The following is a 27,952-nucleotide window of genomic DNA, read 5'->3' as shown; positions in this document are numbered from 1 at the left end:
GGAACTTCTGGAGAGAGTCCAGCACAGGGCCACCAAGATGATCAGGGGACCGGAGCATCTTCCTTATGAGGAAAGACTGTGGGAACTGGGGCTCTTTAGTCTAGAGAAGAGGAGACTAGGGGGGGATCTCATTAATATTTACACATATCTAAATGGTGGATGTGAGGAGGCTGGGCCATCCCTTTTTTCTCTTGTATCTAGTGACAGGATGAGGGGTAATGGGATGAAGCTGGAACACAAAAAGTTCCATTTAAATATAAGAAAAAACTATTTTACTGTGAGTGTGACGGTACAGTGGAACAGGCTGCTCAGAGGGGTCGTGGAGTCTCCTTCCTTGGAGGTCTTCAGGACCCACCTGGACATGTTCCTATGTGACCTGATCTAGGTGGACCTTCTTCAGCAGCGGAGTTGGACTAGATGATCTCTAAAGGTTCCTTCCAACCCCTACCATTCTATGATTATAAGGAATTGTCCCCCTGTACGTGGCACTTGTGAGGCTGCACCTTCAATATTGTGTTCAAATTTGGGCCCCTCATTACAGGAAAGACATGTCTGGAGATGAGCAATGAAGCTGGTGAAGGGTCTAAAGAACAAGTCTTATGAGAAGTGTCTGAGGGAGCTGGGGATGTTATTCAGCCTGGAGGAGGCCAAGAGGAGACATGATCACTCTCTATAAGTAGCTGAAAGGGGGTCGTAGTGAGCTGGGAATGGCTCTCTTCTCTACAGTAATGAATGATAGGATAAGAGGAAATGAGCTCAAGTTGCAGCAGGAAGTTTAGATTGGAGATTAGGAAGATGTTTTTTAGTGAGAGGGTTACTAAACATTGGAACAGGCCGTGCAGGGAGGTTTTGGAATCACCATCCCTGGAGATATTTAAAAGATACATAAGTCACTCCCTGCAATCAGTCTTCGGAGCCAGAGCGGACTATCCCTGCGCAGTCAGCGGAGCAGCAGAACAGGCACTGAGGGGTTCATTTTTCTTGGGCCAGGCTACACGTGGCCAGTGGCACCAGCCTCTCCACTGATCCGGTGTCCCTTGCGAGGGAGGCAGGGCTAGCTGAGGGCACAGCGGTAGCAGAGGATCCCTGTGCACTGAGCAAACTTGAGCACAGGGGCATGGCTGGTGAGTCATTGGGGAGGGAAGAGTCGCTTGGAGCAGTTGATGGGGCAGGCAGCTCTGGTAGCAACCCAGGCAAAATGTGTTTTTCAAAGAAGTGTGGCAATCCAGACAGAGGTCCCTTGTAAACAAATAGGCATTCAGGTCTCTGGCTGCAGGGAGTGCTGGGGTCTGGTACTTTTAGCAGGTGACGTAATAGACAACACCTGTATTCGAAGTGAATGATGGCAGGTGAATGATCTGCTTAGCCTGGTGGTTGAACTCAAGGAGGAGGTGAAAAGACTCAGGAGCATCAGGGAGTGCGAGAGAGAGATAGATTGGTGGGCAGGGAATCTACAGTCTCTGAGGTGTAAGCAACAAGTTGAGCCTTCAGAAGTATAGGATCCCTTACTGTCTTCTAGCCAGGTTAACAGAGGGCTTGGGAACACAAGTAGTGTTCTCCTCCATCCCTCTCATGGTAGGGAGGAATACGGAATGAATAAGGAAAACACAACTGATTAACAGGTGGCTCAGAGACTGGTGCCACCAACACAACTTTGGGTTTTTTGATCGTGGTGAAATTTTCATGATGTCTGGTGACAGGTGGAGTTTGTCTGTCTCAAAGGGGGAGAAGGATGCTTGCAAATGAGTTAGTGGGTCTCATAGGAAGGGCTTTACACTAATTTTTAAGGGGGAAGGGGAAAAAACCAGGCACACTGGAGTTTAGCCTAAGGGTGGCAAGCCAGTGCCCGGGGTGAACCCAACACGATCCTTCTTGAAATGCCTCTACACCAATGCATGTAGCATGGGGAATAAACAGGAGGAGCTGGAAGTCTCTGTACAGGTGAGGGATTATGATCTCCTGGCTATTGCAGAGACATGGTGGGACAGCTCACATGACTGGAATGTGGTCATGGATGGCTATGTCCTTTTTAGGAAAGACAGGCCAGCAAGGCGAGGTGGTAGAGTTGTTCTTTATGTGAAAGAGCAGCTAGAATGTACTGATTTCTGTCCAGGTGTCATGGTTTAGGCTCATCAGAGGACAAAAGACCACAATTAGACTCAAGTACCAAAGACCTGAGAATTGCCAAAGGGCAGGGAGGGCTTAATTGCCTCTTATGGTCCAGGAAAAAACAGACAAGGCTACATGACTTGGGGAAGAAAACAGAAAATAATTTAATCCAACACCACCTAAAACATAACCATAAAACCCCAAAACATAACCAACACAAAAACCACAGAGTGGTACAACAATGAAGAGTACAACCAGCCCTTTAAGACCACCTTCTCCTCACCCTTCCCCTCTTCCTGGGCTCAGAGCCCTGATGCCAGTATCTTTATCTCCTCCCCCACTGAATGGCCCAGGGGGGCAGGTAATGGGGGTTTCAGTCAGTCTATTCCTGATAGCTTCTGCCATTTGTCTCTCCTCAGGGCAGGTGGGCTCCGCACCCGTCCTCCCTGAAAGTCCGTAGGGTACCACACACATGGCAGCCCTGCACGGGCTGCTCCGACGCGCATTTATCCCAAAGGCTGCAGCTCCTCTCTGCCTCTCGTGTGGGTCTGCTCTGTGGCCTGCAGGCTCTCCAGCACGGCCTGTGCCATGGCCACCTTCTCAACACAGTCTTTCGCCCATCCGGGCGTACTTTCCCGGAGCTGCTGGTGGCTCTCAGTCTTGCCATTGCCCTCCATAAGTTGCAGGGGTATAGCCTGTGTTCTCACCACGGGTTACAGAGGGGTCTCTGGTCTGATGCTCCTCCTTCCTTCCTCATTCTCTGACTGTGGGGTCTGTGTGGTTGCCTCCATCTTGTACCACTCCCTACACCTCCTCCCAAGCACTTAAAATAGTGATGGCAGAGGCGCCAGATTGGCCCAGCCAGGCTAGAGGTGGGTCTGAACCCAAGAGCCAGAGGAGAGTCCGAGAACTCTTAAACATTTTACTGGGTCTTCAGTGCAACCCCTTCCCCCTGTTACCAAGCAAAAGCAGCTCCTAGCTAAACCATGACACCAGGTGAGGATGAGGGGCAAGTTAAGAGTTTGTGGGTTAGAATTAAGGATCAGGCTAGCATGTGTGACACTGTTGTGGGTGTCTATTACTGACCACCTGATCAGGCTGGGGAAGTTGATGAGGCCTTCTACAGGCAGCTGGGAGCAGCCTCTAAATCACAGGCCCTCGTTCTCATGGGAGATTTGAACTACCCAGACATCTGCTAGAAGACCTATATGTTTAGTCACTTACAGTCCAGGAGATTCCTTCAGTGCATCGATGATAACTTTTTGATGCAAATGGTGGATGTGCCAACTAGGAGAGGAGCCCTACTGGATCTTGCACTCACAAACAAGCAGTGTCTGGTTCAGGGCAGCCTTGGCTGCAGAGACCACAAGATGGTAGTGTTCAGGATCTTCTGTGGTTGGAACAGAATACCAAACAGGATTGTAACCCTGGACTTTAGAAGGGCCAACTTTGGCCTTTTCAAGCAATTACCAGGGGACATCTAGTGGGACAGGATATTAGAGGATAAAGGGGCCCAAGGGTCTCTGTTCAAAGATCACTTTTTCCAGGCTCAGGATCAGAGCATCCCAGCGGATAAGATATCAAGCAAGGGAACCAGGAGAGCCACATGGTTAAACAGGGAACTGTTGGGTGTTGTGGTTTTGCCCAGCCAGGGCAAAGGGAAAAAAAAAATCGCGACTCCTCCCCCTCCCAGTGGAATGCGGAGGGGATTGGGAAAAAAAAGTAAAAGAGCCTGCGGAAGTTGAAATATGAACAGTTTACTAGGGGAAAGTTGAAGAGGAACAACTATAACAAAAAATAAGGGGATATTACAAAGAAAACTGGTGACATAGTTGCTCACCACCCAGGACCCGACCTAAGCGAACACTCCGGACTGGTGACTAAGAAACTGCAACCCTGGAAAAGAGCTCCTTCTGGCTAGCTCCATACCTATATACTAGGCGTGACGTTAGGATGGTATTGAATACCTGCTGGCCAGCCTGGATCAGCTGTTCAGGCTGTACCCTTTCCTAGCTCCTCACAGGAATTAACTCTATCCTAGCTCAAACCAGGACATTCCACCCCTTATTCTATACATTCCACATCTTGTCTAGGTTTACACATCATAATCATATACATATACATAACACAGAGCAACTATAGAAATAATGATATTCAACAACTATCATTATACAATTTAATTCACGGGTTATTCTCACCCAGAATCAAATTCCCTTGAGGCACACATTGAGTCTCCCCATCCTTGCGCATCACCCACCAAGTGCACCCAGGTCCCTGAGAAAAAATCCCACGGATGTGTTTGCCTTTACCTGAGGCAGGACATACCCAGACTGCCTTCCCTAACATATCTTTTACATGTACCACAGGGACTTTGTCCCCTTCTACAATATGCAAGAGTTCTGACTGGGCAGGGCCAACTGAAATGACAGATCCTCTGGAGTTGACTAACCAGGTGGCCTTTTCCAAGTGTATATTCCAATGCTTAAAAGTTCCACCTCCCATTGCTTTCAGTGTGGTTTTCAATAATCCATTGCATCGCTCAACTTTTCCAGAGGCTGGTGGATGATAGGGAATATGATAAATCCATTCAGTGGTGGCCTCTTTGGCCCAGGCATCTATGAGATTGTTTTTGAAGTGTGTCCCATTGTCTGACTCAACTCTTTCTGGGGTGCCATGTCACCATAGGACTTTCCTTTCAAGGTCCTGAATAGTGTTCTGGGCTGTGGCATGAGACACAGGATATGTTTCCAACCATCCTGTGGTTGCCTCCACCATTGTGAGCACATGGTGTTTGCCTTGGCGAGTCTGTGGCAGTGTGATGTAATCAATCTGCCAGGCCTCTCCATATTTATATTTCTGCCATCGCCCTTCATACCATGTGGACTTCACCCGTTTGGATTGTTTAATTGTAGCACGTCTCACACTCATGGATAACCTGTGCAATAGTGTCCAAGGTTAAGTCCATCCCTCGATCATGAGCCCATCTATAGGTAGCATCTCTATTTTGATGACCTGAGGTATCATGGGGTCATCGGGCTAAAAATTACTCCTCCTTGTGTTGACAATCCAGATCTATCTGAGAAATCTTAGCAGCCTTGTCAGCTTGCTGGTTATGCTGATGTTCTTCTGTGGCCCGTTTTTTGGGTATGTGAACATCTACATGGCACACCTTCACAAATAGCTTCTCCACTCAAGCATCTATGACTTGTCATAATGGAGCAGCCCAGATGAGTTTGCCCCGTCGTTGCCAGTTGTTTCCATTGCAGCCACAACAAAAGCCCACCTGTAACCTTTTGGGTCCTTAAAATACCTTCTCTTAAGATAATTTATTCCTAAGGTGCCAGGATCTTTGGGACATGTCGCAATGGGATGCTTGCGCCAGTTTGTCCTAGTCAGACTCACTTCTGCTTCTAATACAGATAGCCATTGAGATCCCCCTGTCACTCCAGAAATACAAATGGATTCTGTCCCTTTCAAATTTGATGGCATCAGAGTACATTGTGCACCGATGTCTGCTAAAGCCTTGTATTGTAGATCTCATGTGCCAGGCCAACGAATACACACATTCAAATGTAAAAAGATGTCATGGTTTAAGCCTAGACATCATCTAAGCACCATGCTGCTGTTCACTCACTCCTCCACCGTAATGGGATAGGGAGGAGAATGGGAAGACAAAGGTAAAAACTTGTGGTAAGGACAGTGTAACAGGCCAACACAAAAAAAAAAAAAAAAGAGTACATGAAGCAAGTGATGCACAATGCAATTGCTCACCACCCGGAACCAATGCCTAGCCTATTCCCATGCTTCAATCCCTCCTTCCCTGGTCATCTCCCCCAGTTAATACTGAGCATGAGGTCATATGGTATTGAATATCCCCTGACTAGTTTGGGTCAGCTATCCTGGCTGTGCCATGTCCCAGCTTCTTGTGAAAATTAACCCTATCCCTATGAAGTGTAAGCAGTATCATATGACCAAAGAACATGTGGGGATGGGAGTAGGGAAGCCCATACTATCTGGAGCTGTGCTGTGAAAATGTGAAGGGCAACAAGAAGGATTTCTACAGATACATCAGCAACAAAAGGAAAATATGTCCCACGTATATTTTAGAAAAAGCAATTTATTGCCTTGACACTTTATCACCCCTTTATTTTTAAGGTTCTTTTAACATGATGGTAATTGATGGTAACCACCATTAACAATCGGTCACCAAGGTGATCAGTTCCAGTGCAGGGGTGTTTGGCAGCAGAGTGGGGGATTGCTGTGTGTATGGGGGAGAGGGGGGTTGGAGGGGGAGGTCCTGAGCTGGGAAAACCCCAGGGGAGTGCAGCTCTCATGAGAGCAGCTGACAAGGCATGGATGGGGCCAGGAGTAACATCTCAAGGCAAAATGGTGGGCACTTGTCTGAGAGCAAAGGCAACAGCTCTGGGCTCCAGCTGGGGGGTCTGCACCATATACCCAGTGCTGGCTTATGCCTTCAACCAGACGGAGCTGCTGAAGGGAGAGGCTGCAGTGCAGACCTCAGACTGCAGGAAGTGCCTAGACCTTTCTCCTGGGGCAGGGACAGCAGACTTGCCTGCCAAAGATGTGCACAGGTGCAGGACCTCCTGCAGCAGGTGGATGAGCTGCAGGAGATGATGAGAAGGCTATGTAACATCAGGGAGGCTGAGAAGGAGTGAGAGAGCTGGTTTCAAGCATGGTCTGTAGCAGACCCACAGCCAAGTAGACAAAAACTCCCCCCTACTGGCACACACGGAAGGGAAGGGGGACAATAATGCAGGAGAATGGAAGCTTGCAATGTCAAGGACCAGGAGGAAGAGACTTCCCCTGAAGCCTGAGGTGCCCTTGCAGAACCATTTCTCACTACACACTGAAGGAGGAAAGATCTGTCACATCAGGAGAGATGCTGGAGCTGAGTAAAGCAGCCCAATTTGGTCCTTGCATAACTAGCACAACTAAGAAAAGGCAATGACTGATAGTAGTAGGCAACTCTCTTCTACCCATTTGCTGACCTGATGCACTGTCTAGAGAGGTGTGCTGCTTAGGGGAGACTCATATCAGGGATGTCACTGAGAGACTACCAAGCCTCATACACATCCATGTGGGCACCAGTGACAGAGCCACTGGTTGATAGAGTTGCTGAGGGAGGGGAACCTCAGTTCATCCCACTCCTACCAGTTTGGTGCAAGTGCCAGCAATAGATGCCCAGAGCCTGGAGAGGGATCACAGGTCAGCAGGAGAGCAACTGAAGGAATTCGAGTCACTCCAGCCAGTAAATCAACTTAATTGGAGGCCCAACTTAAATGCTTCTATGCAACCATACATAGCATGGGGAATAAACAAGGGGAGTCAAAGACGTGCGCACACCTGCAGGACTATGATCTTATTGTCATTGTGGAGACATGGTGGGATGGCTCCTATGACTGTAGTGTTGAAATGGAAGGATACAGGCTCTTTAGGAAAGGACAGGCAGGGAAGAAGAGGAGGGGGTGTTACCCTCTATATCAGTGACCAGCTGGAATGCATGGAGCTCTGCCTGGGGATGGATGAGGAGCTGATTGAGAGCTTATGGGTCAGGATTAAAGGGAGGTCAGGGACAGGGGACATTACAGTGGGGGTCCACTACAGGCCACCCAAACAGGAAGACTGAATGGATGAAGCCCTCTATAGACAGATAGGAGCACCCCCATGTTCAGAAGCAGTGGTCCTCATGGGGGATTTCAACCACCTTGATATCTGTTGGTGGAACAACACAGCCAAATGTAAGCAATCCAGGATGTTCCTAGAATGCATTGATGATAACTTCTTTCTTCAAATGATAGAGGAGCCGATAAGGAGAGGTACTATGCTGGGCCTTGTTCTCACCAACAAGGTGGGGAATATTAAGCTCGAGGACAGCTTTGGCTGCAGTGACCATGAAATGGTGGAGTTCAAGATCCTTAGGGCACTGAGGAGGGCACACAGCAAGATTGCTACCCTGGTCTTCAGGAGAGCAGATTTTGGACTCTTCAAGGAACTGCTTGGTAGCATACCATGGGAAAAAGCCCTGGAGGGAAGATGAGCCCAAGAAAGCTGGTTGATGTTCAAGAATCACCTTCTCCAAGCTCAGGAGCAGTGCATCCCAAAAAAGAGGAAATCAGGCAAAAACTCCAGGAGGCCTGCATGGATGAACAAGGAGCTCCTGGACAAACTCAAACACAAAAAGGAAATGTGTTGAGGGTGAAGCAAGGACAAGTAGCATGAGAGGAATCCAAAGAAATTGTCCAAGCAGCCAGGGATCAGGTTAGGAAAGCCAAAGCCCTGATAGAATTAAATGTGGCCAGGGATGTCAAGGATAACAAGAAAAGCTTCTATAGGTATGTTGGAGATAAAGAAAGAATGGACTCAGTTTAAGAGCTATAGCAAGTCCTAGTCCTCTTTCTATCTAGTTTCAAAACCTGTGGTGAAGAGTGATTCTGAAGGACTCCCAAGACAAACTGAGGTCTAGTAAAGGCATTTCGTAGAACCAATACCTTAAGAAGCTGATTTTGTCTGTGTTTTGCTGTTTTGTTGTTGTTTTTTTAAACCTAGAATGTGCTTTTCATCGTCATTCAAACTGTGGATGATGTACTGTTGTCCTGGTTTGAGCTAGGATAGAGTTAATTCCTATGAGGAACCAGGAAAGGGTACAGCCTGAACAGCTGACCCAGGCTGGCCAGCAGGTATTCAATACCATCCTAACGTCACGCCCAGTATATAGGTAGGGAGCTAGCTGGAAGGAGCTCTTTTCCAAGGTCACAGTTTCTCAGTCGCCAGTCCGGAACGGTCACTTAGGTTGGGTCCCGGGTGGTGAGCAACTGTGTCACTCACCAGTTTTCTTTGTAATATCTCCTTATTTTTGTTATAGTTGTTCCTCTTCAACTTTCCCCTAGTAAATTGTTCTTATTTCAACTTACGTGGGCTCTTTTACTTTTTTTCCCCTCCCCAACCCCTCTGTGTTCCACTGGGAGGGGGAAAAGTTGTAGTAGTGCAAGCTACATTCATTCAAAGATGTAGAGAATCTAGGTAATGCACATGCAGAGACATACCCAGACAACATAGTACAAACAACAGAGTTGACTCAAAGCTACCCTTCCTTTGCTATCTACTTCCTTATATGCTGCTTCTGCCCATGTGATCACCCAGGACCCAATTGATTAACTTGCAGCACCTGTTTCTGATAATTGGAAGTAGCTTGCCAGCTGCATTAACTTGTCCCTACCATCTTTATTCAAGCTGGCTGGTCCAAGTCACATATGTGCCTACAATTCCACCCTTTTTCTTTTTGGACTAGCCAGCCTTCAGCAACACATTTTAAAATTAAAGGTACATGGAGAAAACAAATTTTTTATCCATGGCCATGAGTTTACAACAAAAGGTCAATAACAGCTACATTGCTGAACAATATAATACAAAAATCCATAAACTCAAAATAAATATAATCTGATATATGTTGCTAGGAGGGACACATACTGGCAAGAAGGAATGAGTTCTCTGTACTTCCATTGATATTTCTGTTTCCTGAATGTAGTTTTGGACTTTTCTTCAACTTCTTTAGCATGCTTATCTGTGAGCATTATTTGTAAGTTGGAAATATCTCTTCATCCATAGAAAACACACCATTTTTGCTTTCAAGTTTCCATTGGTCGTCTTGTTAAGTTCTTCAATTCTTTTAATGAGATACAGATTGCTGGAGGAATTTACAGCAGCATATATGGTACCACAGTTGACAGGGTTTACATTTTAATAGGGTTCTTTCCTCAAAATTGTTTTTTCCATTGGTCTTACAGTCATTAAGTCCTTTTGGTTGGTGTGACTTGATCCATTTTGCCGGAATCCACCGGGGACCTTGATCTGTAATAACACAAGCAGGTCCTTGCCACTCTCCAGTAGTGGGATTCTTATACCAAACTTAAGGTTTATCAGTAAAATCCAAATCCCAACTCATTTGGGCAAAGTGTGTTAATGCCGGTGGTTCATTCCGATTTGCCACAATTCTGAGATGATTCATTGTATAAAGGGCTTTCATTAGTCTGTCTTGAGGGCTCACCCCCTCTTCCCCCGTTTTTTGTTTTTCTAGCAGTCCTTTTAAAGTTTGATGAGTACATTCGATAATGGCTTGACCGGTAGAATTTCCTAGGATTCCAGTAGTATGTTTGACACCTCATAAGTTCAGAAACTGAAGTGGACCACCATGGAGAAAGGCATTCAATATTTGAGGGAGTTAGCTGCACTGGAGATTATTTATAATGACTATGTGCCCACAGACCCAGATGAAGTTCAATGCACACGAGTTATGTGGCAAAAGTTCCTACGAAGTGCACCACCAAACTATGCCAGTTCATTGGAAGTTGTCTCCTGGAAAGAAGATGAGAGGCAAATGGTGGGACAACTAGCTGCTCAACTTCGACAATACGAAGAAAATGTGTCTTCCTCTCTACAGGATGTTGTTTCAGCTGTAGAGAAAATGTCACGGAAGATTGACCAATTCATGTCTCGTTCTCCAACTGCCTGTACTCCAGCTGTTAAGAATAAGCGTTCCCATGCTCAAGAGCAGGAACATAAGGTGTATACATCCCAGAATGCTTCACAGTCCTACCCACAAGACGAAGGAGAGAATACAAGCAAGTGGGATAGGTCATCTTCCCCATCTACTCCAAGACCACCCACTCCAAGATTATCCACTCCAAGAGTACAGGCACAGGAGTTGCAGGGAGGAATGGTTAAAAGAAGTAACTCTCCTTAGAGGAATGCCACTCCAGTTTCCAGTGAGCAACCCCCTAGACAAGATAGGAGGGTTGATTTCAATTTTGATTCCTTCGAGGGGACCTCCAGTGTTTCCTCGGAAAGAGTAAATGATGACTACGATGACCAGTATTAGGGGGGCCCTGCCTCCAGCCAGGTGGAGGAAAGGGATAATCGGGTTTATTGGACTATGTGGATTCGTTGGACTGGCACACGAGATCTACAATACAAGGCTTTAGCAGACATCGGTGCACAATGTACTCTGATGCCATCAAATTTGAAAGGGACAGAATCCATTTGTATTTCTGGAGTGACAGGGGGATCTCAATGGCTATCTGTATAAGAAGCAGAAGTGAGTCTGACTGGGACAAACTGGCACAAGCATCCCATTGCGACAGGCCCTGAAGCTCCATGCATTTTAGGCATAGATTATGTTAAGAGAGGGTATTTTAAGGACCCAAAAGGTTACAGGTGGGCTTTTGTTGTGGCTGCTGTGGAGGCAGAAGAGATTGAACAATTATCCAGCATGACTGGCGATTCAGAGGACCCTTCTGTTGTGGGGTTGCTGAAGGTTGAGGAGCAACAGGTACTAATTGCAACCACAATAGTGCACTGTCAGCAATACCGCACCAAGAGAAATTCTGTGATTCCCATTCATAAGTTGATTTACCAATTGGAGAGCTAAGGGGTGATCAGCAAAACTCACTTACCCTTTAACAGTCCCCTATAGCCAGTACAAAAGTCTACTGGAGAGTGGAGACTGACAGTAGACTATCATGGCCTGAATGAAGTCACGCCGCTGTGGTGGACATATTAGCACTCCAATATGAATTGGAGTCCAAGGCAGCCAAATGGTATGCCACCATTGATATTGCCAATGCATTCTTCTCAATCCCTTTAGCAGAAGAGTGCAGGCCTCAGTTTGCTTTCACTTGGAGAGGGGTGCAGTATACTTGGTATCGACTGCCCCAGGGGTGGAAACATAGCCCCACCATTTGCCATGGACTGATCCAGGCCACACTGGATGAGGTTGAGGCCCCAGAACACCTGCAATACATTGATGCTATTGTAGTGTGGGGTAACTCAGCAGTGGAAGTCCTTGATAAAGGAAAGAAAAGAATTCAAATCCTTCCAAAGGCAGGCTTTGCCATTAGACACAGTAAAGTTAAAGGACCTGCACAGGAGATCCAGTTTTTAGGAGTAAAATGATGGGATGGACATCGTCATATCCCGATAGAGGTGATAAACAAGATTGCAGCCATGTCTCCACCAACTAACAAAAAGGAAACACAAGCTTTCCTAGGTGTTGTGGGTTTTTGGAGAATGCACATTCCAAATTACAGTATGATTGTGTGCCCTCTCTGCCACGTAACACGGAAGAAAAATGATTTTGAGTGGGATCCTGAACAGCAACAAAGTTTTGAACAAATTAAACAGGAGATTGTTCATGCGATGGCGCTTGGGCCAGTCCGGACAGGACCAGATGTTAAAAATGTGCTCTACACTGCAGCTGAGGAGAATGGCCCCACTTGGAGTCTTTGGCAGCAAACACCTGGGGATACTCGAGGCTGACCTCTTCGGTTCTGGAGTCGGGGATACAGAGGATCCGAGGCCTGATACACTTCAACCAAGAAGGAGATACTGGCAGCATATGAAGGAGTTCAATCTGCCTCAGAAGTGATTGGCAGAGAAATGCAACTCTTCCTAGCACCTCGACTGCCAATGCTGGGCTGGATGTTCAAGGGGAGGGCATTCCCTACACATCACACAAATGATGCTACATGGAGTAATTGGATCACACTGATCACACAACGAGCTCGCATAGGGAAGCCTAGCTGCCCTGGAATTCTGGGGGTGATCACAAACTGGCCAGAGTGTGAGGGTGGTGAAATATCACCATAGAAGAAGGTGACACGTGTTGAAGAGGCTCCATCATATAATGAACCGCCAGAAAATGAGAAGCAGTATACCCTGTTCACCAATGGGTCCTTCTGCCTTGTGGGAAGGCATCGGAGGTGGAAGGCAGCTGTGTGGAGTCCCCTATGCAAAATTTCAGAAGCTGCAGAAGAAGAGGGTGAATCCAGTCAGTTTGCAGAGGTAAAAGCCATCCAGTTGGCTTTAGACATTGCCGAACGGGAAAAATGGCCAAGGATCTCCCTCTTCACTGATTCGTGGATGGTGGCAAACGCTCTGTGGGGATGGTGACAGCAATGGAGACAGAACAACTGGCAACGACGGGGCAAACCCATCTGGGCTACTCCACTATAGCAAGACATAGCTGCTCGAGTGGAGAAACTAGTTGTGAAGATGCACCATATAGATGCCCATGTACCAAAAAAAATGGGCCACAGAAGAACATCAGCATAACCAGCAAGTTGACAAGGCTGCTAAGATTTCTCAGATAGATCTGGATTGTCAACACGAGGAGTTATTTTTAGCCCGATGACCCCATGATACCTCAGGTCATCAAAATAGAGATGCTACCTGTAGATGGGCTCATGATCGAGGGATGGACTTAACCTTGGACACTATTGCACAGGTTATCCATGAGTGTGAGACGTGCTACAATTAAACAATCCAAACGGGTGAAGTCCACATGGTATGAAGGGCGATGGCAGAAATATAAATATGGAGAGGCCTGGCAGATTGATTACATCACACTGCCAGAGACTCGCCATGTGCTCACAAGAAACATATCCTGTGTCTCATGCCACGGCCTGGAACACTGTTCAGGGCCTTGAAAGAAAAGTCTTACGGTGATATGGCACCCCAGAAAGAATTGAATCAGACAATGGGACACACTTCAAAAACAACCTCATAGATGCCTGGGCCAAAGAGGCCACCACTGAATGGATTTATCATATTCCCTATCATGCACCAGCCTCTGGAAAAGTTGAGCGATGCAATGGATTATTGAAAACCACACTGAAAGCAATGGGAGCATTGGAATACACACTTGGAAAAGGCCACCTGGTTAGTCAACTCCAGAGGATCTGTCATTTCAGTTGGCCCTGCCCAGTCAGAACCCTTGCATATTGTAGAAGGGGACAAAGTCCCTGTGGTACATGTAAAAGATATGTTAGGGAAGGCAGTCTGGGTATGTCCTGCCTCAGGTAAAGGCAAACACATCCGTGGGATTTTTTCTCAGGGACCTGGGTGCACTTGGTGGGTGATGCGCAAGGATGGGGAAACTCAATGTGTGCTTCAAGATAATTTGATTCTGGGTGAGAATAACCCATGAATTAAATTGTATAATGATAGCTTTTGAATGTCATTATTCCTATAGTTGCTCTGTGTTATGTATATGTATATGATTATGATGTGTAAACCTAGACAAGATGTGGAATGTATAGAATAAGGGGTGGAATGTCCTGGTTTGAGCTAGGATAGAGTTAATTCCTGTGAGGAGCCAGGAAAGGGTACAGCCTGAACAGCTGACCCAGGCTGGCCAGCAGGTATTGGATACCATCCTAATGTCATGCTCAGTATACCAGTAGGGGCTAGCCAGAAGGAGCCCTTTTCCGTGGTCGTGTTCTCAGTCACTGGCCCAGAGCAATCGCTTAGATTGGGTCCCAGGTGATGAGCAACTGCATCACTCACCAGTTTTCTTTGTAATATCCCCTTATTTTTTGTTATAGTTGTTCCTCTTCAACTTTCCCCTAGTAAATTGTTCTTATTTCAACTTACACGGGCTCTTTTTTTTTTTCCTGATCCTTTTGACCTTCCACTGGGAGGGGGAGGAGTCGCTTTTTTTTTTTTTGCTCTGACTAGGCAAAACCACGACACCCAAATGTCAAGCTTTGTGTGACAGATAACAATAATTTTCCTTGGGAGAAGGTACTCAATTGTGAAGTCCTGGTGGAGAACTGAATTGAATTGAGGGAAATCAGCAAATGGAAGTCAGGTGATCATTACTAGCAGCCATATACATTTCTAAAACTGTGTCAAAAGCTGTGATCGTTGCTTTGAAGCCAGCAAAGTTGTTTCTGGTGTGTTATATGTAGTAAACGGTAATTTGGAAGAATTGAGCAATTGGCAAAATGTTTTCTTCCTTCAAAGCTTGGAAAGCAAACATTTTGCTTGCAAATGTGTACACTGAGTGTTAATAATGGTTACTTCAGCAGTTCAAAGGCATTGTACTTTGTGACCTTAGGAAAGAGTTAGCAGAGAAGGAGAAATCTTAGGAACATGTAGATTTTAGTCTTTATCCAGTAGTGGAAATTATTGGAAATTATTCAATCTTATTGGAGCTCTTAATTTCTCTTCCCATTCATAACAGAGTGGTAGGCATTGTAGTTAAGATTTTACCCTTGTTATTATAATTTTATGTTTGCAAGCTGTATTGTATATTGTTCAAAAGAAGAGAAACAGGAAGAAAGTACAACAGAAACTACAGATGAAGTAGTTAGCTTTGATTAGATAGCGATTTATTACATCTTGTAATGGTAATGTCATGTTATGTTTAAGTTTAAGGCTTTGTAATACTATTCAGGGAGCTTATTATCTGTAAAACTCTGCAAGTATATTAAATTAAAGTAATGAAATGTAAGTTTTCTATTTAAACTGTTGTAATGCACACTGACAATTTAGTATAGTACACAAGTATTTTACTACTTTTTTTTTTTTCCCTCCTAACTGGAAAGAGCATGGCTTTGCTGGTTGGAGATATATTCTTTGGGGATTAACATACCTGGTTTTCATCCTGGTTGAATAACTAGTGTTTGTTCTGAACTATAGCTACAGTCTAATTTGGGAAGTAGAAAAGTTGGATCCTTGGATCCAGTGTTTCCGGTTCATCCACTTCATCTGGTTGCAGAGAGCTTATTTAACCAAAGGTCTTCATATTTGTCAATGCAAGAATAGGAAGCTGGTGACTCATATTGAGTACTAGCACTTAAAGCTGGAAGTCAAATATTTTCCAGTTCCATGAATCTGTGTCTAGAATAATGACGACTTTGTTGCTTCCACTGACCACATAGGAAGAAATACCTTTGTCATTATGGATACTTCTAATTTTATTTAAAAAGACCATTTCAGTTGGAAATGTTGAGTTACCTGTTTCTTTTTTGCAAGATGCATTTAAAAAAGCCTCTGATGGTTTGTGTTGGATTTTTTGTTTGTTTTTGTTGTTGTTATTTCTCACAGTAAACGGACTTTAATTTTTTTTTTCAAAAATATCTATTCTGTGTACATGTCAACTCTCTTCAAGCAAGTAACTTTCCTTTTTGCCTTCCATCAAAACAATACACAAATAGGAATAAAAGCTAAAAGTGAAAACTACAACATGGAATAGCTTTGGGAAATGAGTAAACTGAAGTGTAGACTTAGTTCTTTACAGAATTTAGCGCAGTTACTGATGTTCTTTTGTCTTGTGATGATTGTTATAGCTATACATACTCTAGCGTGTGATTACATGTTAATTGTAACTTACTCTGTCTAAGGAGGTTGGTGTGGTGAACTTCAGGGAAAGTTTTTGCTTTTTTACTGTCAACATCAAGATTAGAAATGTTAGATGCATCTTTCTTTGGGACTTTTGCAATCTAAAAGTCTTGCTATTTTTCTTTAAAATTAAAATGGAAAAATGGAGTTGAAAAAAATAGTGTTCTGTAACTGTTGAAAATGTTAACTTTGTTAATATAATGTTGCTCAATGGCTTGTTTACACCTTTGTCTTTGGAATAGGGAGCCTCAGATTTTGGGAAATACTTTCTTCCTCAGTTTAATAAAATATGTTGTCTAAATGACTGAACGGATCACTGGCACAGGCTGCCCAGGGAGGATGTGGAGTCTCCTTCGCTGGAGGTTTTCAAAACCTGCCTGGATACGTTCCTGTGTGACCTGATCTAGGTGGACCTGTTTTTAGCGGGGGGGGGTAGACTAGATGATCTCTAGAGTTCCCTTCCAACCCCTACCATTATATGATTCTGTGAAGTCAGGTAATTATATGCTATGTATAATAAAGTTCACTGCTAAAGAAAATATGTTGTTAGTTTGAGCATACATTTTTTTAAAAAAAAATTGTAACATTTTTTCCCCAATGTCTGGGCAACCTGATCTTGGTGTCCCTGCTTGAGGTTGGACAAGGTGATATCCAGAGGTCACTTCCCACCATTCTGTGATTTTGGGAGAAAAGCAGTGAGATATGCAAAATCATGGATGTATGCACACATTATTAGTCCTCTATTCCTTCCTTCCCCCTCAAGGGAGTGGAGAGAAAATGAGTATATGCAGTGTCTTCGGTATTTGTTACTATGGTCTATCTAACTCATTTTTTTCTGAAATGCATTGTTCAGTGTGGTGGAGAGTAGTTGTAGCATTAGCTTGATGGTAATTTTTAGTCCTGTCAAATTTCAAGTGACTTGTTTGCTGCTATTCCTTGAGTTGCATGCTGAAAAGGAGAGCTCTACAGAAGTATCTGTGTGGGTGAATGAAGGAATGGAATTGCTACATATATCTTGGACATGAGGAAAATAAGTAGTTGGAGCAGGAGAAAGGCAGGTCAGGAAACAGTAAGATTGTGTGTTGTGCTTTCAGTCACCTAAAAGTAAAAGTTTTAGGAAGAGTAACTGTCTTCCTTTTGACTCATTTGTCTTGGTGCTCTCCCCTGAGTCAACAGAAACCCTATTCCGTAAGAGGACGGGAATCTTGGTTGTAGTTACCGATTGCAGTCAGTAGTTATTGATTACTCAGTCTTTCCCAGTTTCTATATGTGTGCATTCATGCATGTATGCATGCCCACCTGTCTGAGGAACTCAACTGCTGCTTTCTAACTCAGACAAAACCAGGACTCTGGAAGGAGGAGGTAGCTATTATTAAGTGCCATGTTCTGTGTTTTTCAAAATACTCTACAAATGAAGTGAAAACTTTTAGCACAGTTCCTCAGTGGAAAAGTGTATCAGATTTTTGTTTCATGGGTTGTGGCTCTGCTTTGCTTTTCTCAGTGCAAATAAAATTTAATATTTATCGCCTACAGTCTGATCTCATTATATGACATGCAGTGTTTTTACTTGGTCTCCAGTGCCATGTCTTGGTTTTGACATTGTTCTCCCTTTAGATTGACAACGGACCAATCTTGAAATGTCACAATGAATCTTCTGTTTTATTTGTTGTACCCACTTTTATTTTGATTGATAACTTTATACCAGAATTTATTATATAAATTTCCAATGTCATACTTTGAATTTTCCCTATTTTCTGTAAAACCAAAAATTAAGCTAGATCACATACATAATATTTGTGTTCAGCTGAACTATTTAAAGATAAATGACTAAGTAATTAGAAATAAAGGGATTACTCAAACCTTGTCTATATAAAGGCACTTAAGTCTTTTAATGTAAATTAACAGGAGGAATTAATTTATAGCATTTTACTTGAGCTACATTAAAGATTTGATATAATTCAGAATTAGTAGCTTGAATTCAGTTGTCTTCATTTCACTGTAAAATTAAATTGCATTGAATTAACTCTATTTAAGTTGAAGAAAATTTCTACCTGGTTTGAGGTGGTTTAAGGAAAAGGAAAAAAAATCAAATTAGTTTTTTTGTGAATTTTTATGCATAAAGTTATTTTCTTCAAAATAATATTCTTCATTGTACTTGCTTTCTAATAAGTGGTTTGTGGTAGTCCTTTCCACGCAAATATTTAGCTGTTGCTTTGCTCCAAATTATTACTTCTACAAGAATGCTTTCACTGTTAACAGCTATTTCGTATTCCTTTTTATCTCTACTGGACTTGATGCCTTGTAGAATTATTCTTGCAGTACCCATTGAAGGTGAGCTGAGAGGGTTTAACATGGACAGGTCGAACATTGAAAGTCCTTTTTGTGCATGGCCATCATAATTTTGAGATTCCACCTGATATTGATGTTTTTGGTGAGTTTTGGAAAATTTGAAATTTGGGAAGTTTGACTGAAGTGATCATAGCCTGTGAGCAGCTTTGCAAATTAATTGCTGCAATTTCCAGGTAGCTTTAGTGTAGCTTTGTGACATCTGCAGCCTATCAAGAGTGAGATATGGAAGATGATCAGTAAGGTGAAAGAGATAGTACGTTAGAGAAATGCTTTTCTTGGATCTGCATTCCTTTTTTCAGCATGGTTTGCACGCTTAAGAAACTTCTATTGTGTTTGTGCTGCAGACATAAGAGAACCAGCAATTGCAACAGAAGTTCAGGATGATGTAGGGTGCTTTCCTAGGTAACTGAATACTTCCCCAGACTTGCAAAGGCCATACCCCAGTATAATATTTTTTCTAGCTATTGAGAGATACCTGATTGTTCCAATCTAGCCCTAGTTGCTCATGGTGACCTGGTAATTCCAACACAATACCTCTAGATGTTGTGTGCTATATGCTTCAGGGTTTATGAATAACTTTGAATATGTATGCTTTCCCAGCTGTAGTCTCCATTTGTTTCCCATGCTATGTCTTTGAATTCACTGTGCTCCAAAAGTTTATCTGACTATAATGTTTATATGAAGAAAAGCCTTTAGTCAAGTACAACCAAGTACTTGTTAAGAAAAGTATTTAGTCAAGCCTTTAGCCTTAGTATAACCAAAGTTGGTAAAAACACTGTTTTATTTAATCATTTTCTGCCCAATGATCATAGCACTTATTTATCTGTAAGTCCCTCCATCTAACAGTTTTGGAAAGTGGCAGCTAATTTCAGTTATATTTTACAAGGAGTAGAAGTCTCAAGACAGTTTATTTTGTGAAAATTGGTTGTTGGATAGAGGAGATACTCATGTCCCCATTGAGGAAGAAGCTACAGTATGTGCTGTCTCTCTTCCATCTAGCAGCAGAGAGATGTGGGGATGGATTTGATGTGAGGGGAGGAAACTATATTACAGAGGGCTGTTGTAGAGCCTTTGGATGAAAGAATTGCACTGTTGTGATGAGAGGATGAGGGAGAATAATACACCAATCCAGAAGAGAAGCTTCTTAACCACCTACAGTGCTGTACAGCATCTCTCTTAGATGTGCATGGAGTTTTAAGTTGAAAAACAGACAAGAAGATTGTGACAAAATGTAATAACATATTAAAGGGCAATATTATTTCCAATATAACCAACACCAATGAAACGCAACACACTATATCTGTTTATATATCATTTTCCATTGGCATTTATTGTGGATCTTTAAAGAAATGTTATAGTTGTGCGTTTGTTGTAGTGTGTATTAAAGAAGCTTAGAGGTATTTTAATTGTTTTTCAAAGCCAAAAAAGAGACAAAAATGGTGTGACTGCAAAATCAGCTACTGCATCAACAGATATATTTCTTCCCAATTTTGTTTTATAAAGATTATTAATCATCTGAGAGAGTTCAAGAACAGAAGTGCAAGACTAAAAGTTGGAAAAGACTCTTGAATTAAATAGATTTTGGTTCAGTGTTTAGTCACTAGTTTTTCAGGCTGGTTAAGATTCAACCTAATTAAAGAAAGAAAAATCTTTAAAATCTTTAAAATATAAGTAATGTGAGTATACAGTTGTTTTTTAGAAAAGAGTAATGCTACTATCAGCAAATATAAAATAAGACCTTCAATAAAAAGTTAAAAAACCCCAAGTTACTACTTCCTCTCTCATACCTGTCACAACTATTTTGTTAACAAAGATATGTGTTGCAACCTAAAGTGCTCTTCATTTGATAGAGGGTAATGGAGCAGTGGAACAGGCTGCCCAGAGGGGTTGTGGAGTCTCCTTCCTTGGAGGTCTTCAAGACCCGCCTGGACATGTTCCTATGCGACCCGATCTAGGTGACCCTGCTTCTGCAGGGGGGTTGGACTAGATGATCTCTAAAGGTCCCTTCCAACCCCTACCATTCTATGATTCCATGATTCTATGAGATGGCCTACGAAACACTTTTAAGTGTTCTTAGTCTTCTACACATCTCTTAGCTATTTCCTTTCAATAAAATTAACTATATCAGCTGCTACTTGTGTGTTTGAGCAAGCAAAAGGGCTGCGCTCACCAAAAAGAGCACAATTACAGGTGTATTTTTTTTGTTGCAATAAAAGTTGCATATGGAATATGTTTGCAGATGAGAAATAAATGTATGAACTACTGAAGTATCTTGGGATTTTCTCTTTATGTTTGAATTTCTCAGCCATGCTTAATATCATGACTGCTTCCAAGCAAAGTTAGGTTTTTACTGTTCAATTAGATGTTTGCATCTGCAGAATTCAGTAGCTCTCAGCAGTGTCAGAATCTTTGATGTCAGGAGGCTCATAAAGAGGATGTTCATTGTTTAAAAACATGAAAAAGGAGCAGTAATAAATTCCCTAACTAACCGGATTCTCCCTGACAGTTGTAGCTGATGTATTTTGTAGAACTGATGAACGTAACTACCCTACTTGTCTAATACATTTATACCCTATGTCAAATAGCAGGACTTGATCTTGTATCACTTTTCTAATGAGATAACAGTATCTTTTTTTTTGGAGATAGATGCAAGATTTCTGTTCCATTCACTTGAATTTAATCCCTGTGTTTTATGACAACTGAGCTGTTTAACAATAAGGCTCTTAAAATAGATTCTGCTTTGCATTAGTTTTCTAATAAAATAGCAGGAAATACATTTTCCTGTGGAATGGTATTCTTAATTATTTGCGTAGCTCCATTGATACAATGGGCATTTTCCTTGAAAAATCAGTAATTCTGAGATTTGCATTTTCCTCTTTGCCTGAAATAATCTACACTTGTTGATCATCACAACACATTGTAAATATAATTTGGTTTTCTGCAAGTTTTTGGGATAACATATGTTGCTTTTACTTGATGCTTAAATGTCTCAGTTGTGTATGAAGGACATGATATGGGCTCATTTTAAAGAATTCTTAGTACTAAGACACCTGATGTGTGAGATGTTAATTTTTAATTGGAGAGTATTGTTTATTAGTGCTTTTTAATTTTTATATAAAATAAAATTAATAAAAAGGAAAAGCTTCCTGTGCTTCTGAGAAGGAAATGGCTTTAACAGAAAAAGGTACTAATGCTGTTGGGAATCTGTTCCTTTTTTTTTCAGGAAACTGTTCTAATAAATTTTTACCTGTGGTGGTTTAGCCCTGGTTGGGTGCCAGGTGCCCACCAAATCATTCTATCACTCCCTCTCCTAAACTGTACAGGGGAGAGAGAAATAAAGGGCTCATGAGTCAAGATAAGGACAGGGAGATCACTCAGCAATTAGCGTCATGGACAAAACAGACTCAACTTGGAGAGAAAAAGTTTGATTTATTAATGAACAATCAAAGCAGAGCAGGGAAATGTGAAATAAAAACTGAATCTTAAAACATCTCCCCCCATTCCTCCCTTCTTCCCGAGTTTCTGTCTCCTGACCCCAGCAGCACAGGGGGATGAGGAATTGGGTTATGGTTAATTCATTACAGATGGACTTTGTCGCTCCTTCCTTTTAGGGAGAGGCCTCCTCACACTTCCCACTGCTACAGTGTGGGTTTCCTCTCATGGGAGATAGTCTTCTACAAACTGCTCAAGCATGGGTCCTTCCCACGGGATGCAGTTCTTCACAAATATTCCCATGTCATTTCTTCATATTGTATTTCTTGTATAAACTAATCCCATCACTTAATCCCATTGGTCTCTCTTTGTCTTTTGCTTACTCTCATCTGTTTACCCACATCCTCATACTTACTAAAACTTCCTAGTATAAGAGACAGACTTATTGAATTGTTGTGCTTAGTTCCCAGCTGGTGCAGGCAATCACATCCTGTTCTTTCTGTAATATCTATATGATCCATCTTTAAAATAATGGTGTTGCTTGTCTATCCTAATGGAAGGCTGTTCAAGAAAATGGCAGCTCTGATGATTTACTTCTTGGTTGCATTCATGCCCCCATTTATTTTGTTGTATTAGCATTGCCCCAGTAGCATTCTTCCTTTGTAACCTTATTTGACTGCCTTAGAGAGAGAAGAAATATCCCTTCTTGATCTTTATTTTGTTAGCTAAACAAACCAACGCATTCTACTATCCTCTTAGAAAGCTTATGCTTCTCCTAATCCTCTCCTAGCTCTCTATACTTGTTCAAATCTCAGACTTTGATCTCGACATCAAGTTCATGTTTCTTATCATGTATTTGTGGAGAAGGTTTCCAATTTAAATGTCTAGTTTTGGAGGAACTTTTCCCATTGAATATCACAGAATCACAGAATGGTAGGGGTTAAAAGGGATCTCTAGAGATCATCTAGTCCAACGTCCCTGCTAAAGCAGGTCCACCAAGATCAAGTTGCACAAGAATGTGTCCAGGCAGGTTTTGAAAAGCTCCAGAGAAGGAGACTCCACACCCTCCCTGGGGAGCCCATTCCAGTGCTCCATCACTCTCACAGTAAAGAAGTTTTTCATCATATTCAACTGGAACTTCCTGTGTTCCAGCTTGTGCCTGTTACCCCTTGTCCTGTCACTGGACACTACAAAAAAAGAACTAACCTCATCCTCTTGACATATCCCCTTTAGGTATTTATAAGCATTGATAAGGTCCCCTCTCAGTCTTCTCCAGGCTAAATAGCCCCAGGTCTCACAGCCTTTTCTCATAAGAAGGAAGATGCTCCAGTCCCCTGATCATCTTGGTAGCCCTGCATTGGACTCTCTCCAGCAGTTCCCTGTCTCTCTTGAACTGGGGAGCCCAGAACTGGACACAGTACTGCAGATGAGACCTCACCAGGGCAGAGCAGAGGGGAGAAGAACCTCCCTTGACCTGCTGGACACATTCTTCTTGATGCATCCAAGAATGCTAATTGGCCTTGGCCACAAGGGCACATTGCTGGCTCATGTTTAATTTGTTATCAACCAGGACTCCCAGGTCTCTCTCCACAGAGCTGCTCTCTAGGAGGTCAATCCCCAGGCTGTACTGGTGCATGGGGTTGTTCCTCCCGAAGTGTAGGATTCTGCACTTGTCCTTGTTGAACCTCATGAACCTCTCTCTGCCTAACTCTCAAGCCAGTCGAGATCCCACTGAATGGCAACCCAGAAATCTGATCTATCAGCCAGTCCTCCCAGTTTGGTGTCATCAGGGAACTTGCTGAGGGTACACTGTCCCTTCAGATGTTGAATAAGAGTGGCCCCAGAACGGACCCCTGTGGAACTCCACTGGTTACAGGCCTCCAACTAGACTTGATGCTGTTGATCATTACCTTATATGTGTATAATTTATTATGTGGGCTTTTTCAATTTTGATGCAGTTTCAGTCAGGAGAGGAGAGATTATCAGACATGACCATTTTCTTGTATATACAGTTTATGTCTGAAAGGTGTTCTTTGCTTACCTTTCAATGAAATCTTAAATTCTAAAAGTGTTGTTAGCTCTTGTTCATGGGTTTGCTGTTGCAAACTCGTGGGAAAAGATTGGTGGTGGGGTTTTTTTTTTCCCAAATTATTTATTTGTGGAATTAAGAAAGCACTGAAATTATGTGTAAATTGATGTCGTGGTTTTGCCCAGCCAGCAATGAAGCGCCACGACAGTCTCTTGCTCACTGCCCCCCCATCCACCCACACCCTCCTTAGGATGGCGGAGGCCTAAATGGGGGATGTGGTCAGTCTCTCACAGATGGTCTCTGCTGCTTCTCTCTTGTCAGAGGAGGACAACTCCTTGCATTCTTCCCCTGCTCCAATACTGGGTCCCTCCCACAGGACACAGTCCTTAATGAGTAACTCTGGTGTGGGTTCTTCCCAACAGATACAGCTTTTGTGAATACAGGGTCCTTCCCATAGGACACAGCCTCCTCTGGGCATAGTCACTGCCCCGTTGCACAGTCTTTAATGAAGTAAGACACTGCCCTTGATGTGGAGTCTTTAACAAAGTGCAAACAAATCTCTGCTTCACCACTCCTCTCCACAGGATGCAGGTGAGTCTGTGCTCCAGCACACCTCCTCCTCTCTTCCCTGACTGATCTTGGGGTTCCAATGGTTGCTTCTCTCCCTCTTCCAACTCCTTGCACCACCACCAGCCAGAAAAGAAGAAAGAAGAACAAGAAGGAACAGGAAGAACCCTCCTCTTCCGGCTTCTTAAGAAGTGATTGTGGAGGCGCCTAATTGGCTCACTCCCAGAAGTGGGTCTGGCTCAGAGCTGAGGAGAGTTTCCAGCAACTTCTTACAGGAGCCATCTTTAGAGCTCCTTCCCTATTTACCAGAAACGGCTTCATGTCAAACCATGACAATTGGTATTTGTTTTGGATAAAGAAACTCGATTATCAAGTATTATTTGATACCACTCTGGGTGTTTGAAAGCTGTCTTTTCCTTGATTTAAAAAAAAAAAAACAAACAAACACAGCAACCCACACAGAATATCTATCTGCAGCAGATCCTTAACCAGATTTCTGCACCTCTAATGTATTATTTTTTTAATAAACAAATGTAAATTATTAGTGGGAATGAGCCAAAGTTGAATCGTTGTCAGTTCTGTTTAGTCTCAGAATTGGATGTGGTTTTTATGTGTGTTGCTTGTGTTGTCATGTCATGTTTTCAGTAGACAACATAAGTGCTGACAGAACAAGCGTTTTTACTGTTTCACAAACTGTTAACATAGGGGCCTATCTATGAGGTAAATGTGTGTGTGTGTATATATATATATATATATATATTATGTTCCTTTATTTTGTTTGTCTTCAGAAAATATGCTCAATTTTTATCATTTCATTAGTATAACAATAGTGGAGCGTAATGTGTGATCTTTGGAAATTTTTGTTGTTTTGGAACTGCAGTTCAAATTATTGTGGTGATCTTTTTTGGGGAGTTTTTGGTGTTGTATTGAGGTTTTTTAGGTTGTTTTTTAATTTTAAATAGTGTGGATAATTGGGATCTTTATAGTTAGTGAAAACTGAATGAACAAACATGTTTTGAGTAGTTAAATGTAAACTGCTGTTTTACAGGAAATAAACAAACTAATTGAGTGGTGACTAAACCTTTTCTTTCTGTGGTGAAATAGTTCTTGGTAGTATTTTGACCAGAGAGTATTTAATATTAAAGAGATATTTTTAGATCAATTTTGAAATAGCTACTACTTTCAAAATATAGTAAGACTTTGTATGTGTTGCTTTGCTTACTACTTGACTTTTGTGTCAACAAATTATTCCTTTTGGTTTTGCTAGCTTCTTTTATGAAAAATATCTCCTTCTCCAAAACTGGGAAGTGAATATAGTAGCTAATTACTTAAATTGTTTATGGATTAAGTGCTGTCCACTGCACTATGAATCAACAGAAATTTTGTTACCAATTTTTGAGTTGGTACTGTATAACCTGAGTAAATTTTTTATTGCCTTATCTTGTTTTTTTTGGTGAAGGGCTTTGTTTCTGAGACCAAAAGCTTGGCTTTTGATTGCTTAACGTCATTTGATATTTAAATTCTACATTGTTCTACCCACTTTTGAAAAAATTTACTTAATATGTAGCTGAGGTTATTGTCTGTCTTTCATTTATATAATTCAATTCTTTTAAGTAACCCAAGAATTTTAATTTGGTTTTGTGGCTTGTTTTTTTGTTTTGTTTTTCTGTTTGTATTTTTAGTGCTTGGGAGATGGGAAGTAATGATAGCTGGCACCTGAACTAAAATATCCGTGTAGACGCTACCATCCCAGAACTTCAGGATGAATGGAGATATGCCTCATGTTCCCATCACTACTCTTGCAGGGATCGCTAGTCTTACAGACCGTAAGTACTCTTTAATTTTCTTTGCTATGTTTTCCTTTTACCTCTTCAGTAAATACCTGCATTTTCAAAATACTAAAAATAGGTTTATTTTTAAAGTTTTTTAAAACTTTTTTAGTTTTTTAAAACTAAATCTGTTCAAAGTCAGATTTGGTATAAAAAATGTTAATTTTGTCATTGCTCAAATTTTAAAAATATATTCACACAAAATATGCTAATTTATGCACAAAATGAAATGGAGGTTAAAAAAAACCCTTAAGTAAACCTGAAACATAAAATATAGAAATTCACTGTTTTTTTGGAATATCATTCAGTAAGATATCTGGGTGCCCCACAAATAATAAAACCCCGTATAAATGAGAAAGTATTTCTGTAAAACATATGTATCATCTTCATCAAAGAGAGAGAAGATTAAACTGATGTTCAGCTAGAGAGAGTTGTAGAATATGCTGAATATACTTGAAACCTAGTTCCTTAGTTTTGGACAAAGTACAAAAAAGTTGCTCTAATTAACAGGTGCAAAGAATGGCTGCTAGAATGGAAATTAGCAGCTGAAACTATGAAGCTTCTTTCTTGGCTGTTCAGCCTACAAAAGGAGATTAGGTGTGTGTGCTGTCTTTAAATACATCAAGAAGACAAAATGCAAAGAAAGGAAAAGACCTATTTACATTAAAAGCTGATACTGGCACAAAACCAAATGATTATAATCTTACCAAAATAAATTTCTAGAGAAAACTTAAGAGCAGTTTTATCATTACTATAATGAAGTCCTAGAACACTACCACTCCAATAGGAGAAGTTGGGACAAAAATGTATCTTGTGTATAAAGTGTGAGCAAGAGTTTATAGCTTGGTTGTCTGTCTGAGAATAATTGGACTCAGTGACCCAAATGCTTCTTCTGAGCTCTTGTTTTTGTTATTTGTCAAGGTTTTGCCCAGCCAGCAATGTAGCACCACGACAGTCTCTTGCTCACTGTCCCCCATCCACCACCTCCACCCTCGTTAGGATGGCAGAGGCCCCAGCGAGATGGGAGGAAAAAAAGATAACCAAGGCTGTTGTTGATCGAGACAAGGGCAGGGAGGGCTCGCTGCCAAGACTCCAGTACTTGACTTAGGAAAGTAAGGAAAGTTTATTCTACTGCCTACAAGAAACAGAATAGAACAACAAGCAAAAAGAGTGTAGAATTATGAGAAAATTACAACCAGCACTTTAAGATCTCCCTCCCCATCCCTCCTTTCTTCCCAGGCTCAGCTCACTGCTCCCAATCTCTCTCCCTCACTGCTCCCTCAACAGCACATGGGGTAGGGAATGGGGGATGTGGTCAGTCTCTCACAGATAGGCTCTGCTGCTTCTCTCTTAGAGGAGGACGACTCCTTGCATTCTTCTCCTGCTCCAATACAGGGTCCCTCCTACAGGACACAGTCCTTAATGAATTTCTCTGGTG

General features: G+C 42.3%; 1 protein-coding gene across 5 annotated transcripts in view; it reads left to right on the top strand.

The window, feature by feature from the left end:
- LOC133628460 (nipped-B-like protein) overlaps window positions 1–27,952 on the top strand; it is a 165,575-nt gene that overhangs the window by 8,358 nt on the left and 129,265 nt on the right. For 4 of the 5 annotated variants that reach the window (XM_062016629.1, XM_062016634.1, XM_062016632.1 and 1 more), the window contains exon 2: window positions 26,368–26,511. In XM_062016629.1, the coding sequence (XP_061872613.1) occupies window positions 26,448–26,511 (64 nt within the window). In that variant the 5' untranslated portion in view covers window positions 26,368–26,447. Of the gene's footprint in view, window positions 1–24,540; window positions 24,710–26,367; window positions 26,512–27,952 lie in introns of all 5 variants that reach the window. The other variant, XM_062016630.1, reaches the window with a different exon arrangement.

This window comes from Colius striatus, chromosome W, assembly GCF_028858725.1.
Source record: "Colius striatus isolate bColStr4 chromosome W, bColStr4.1.hap1, whole genome shotgun sequence".
NCBI lineage: Eukaryota > Metazoa > Chordata > Aves > Coliiformes > Coliidae > Colius > Colius striatus.
Note: the sequence above shows the minus strand (reverse complement) of the source record. Positions and strands in the feature narration are given on the sequence as shown.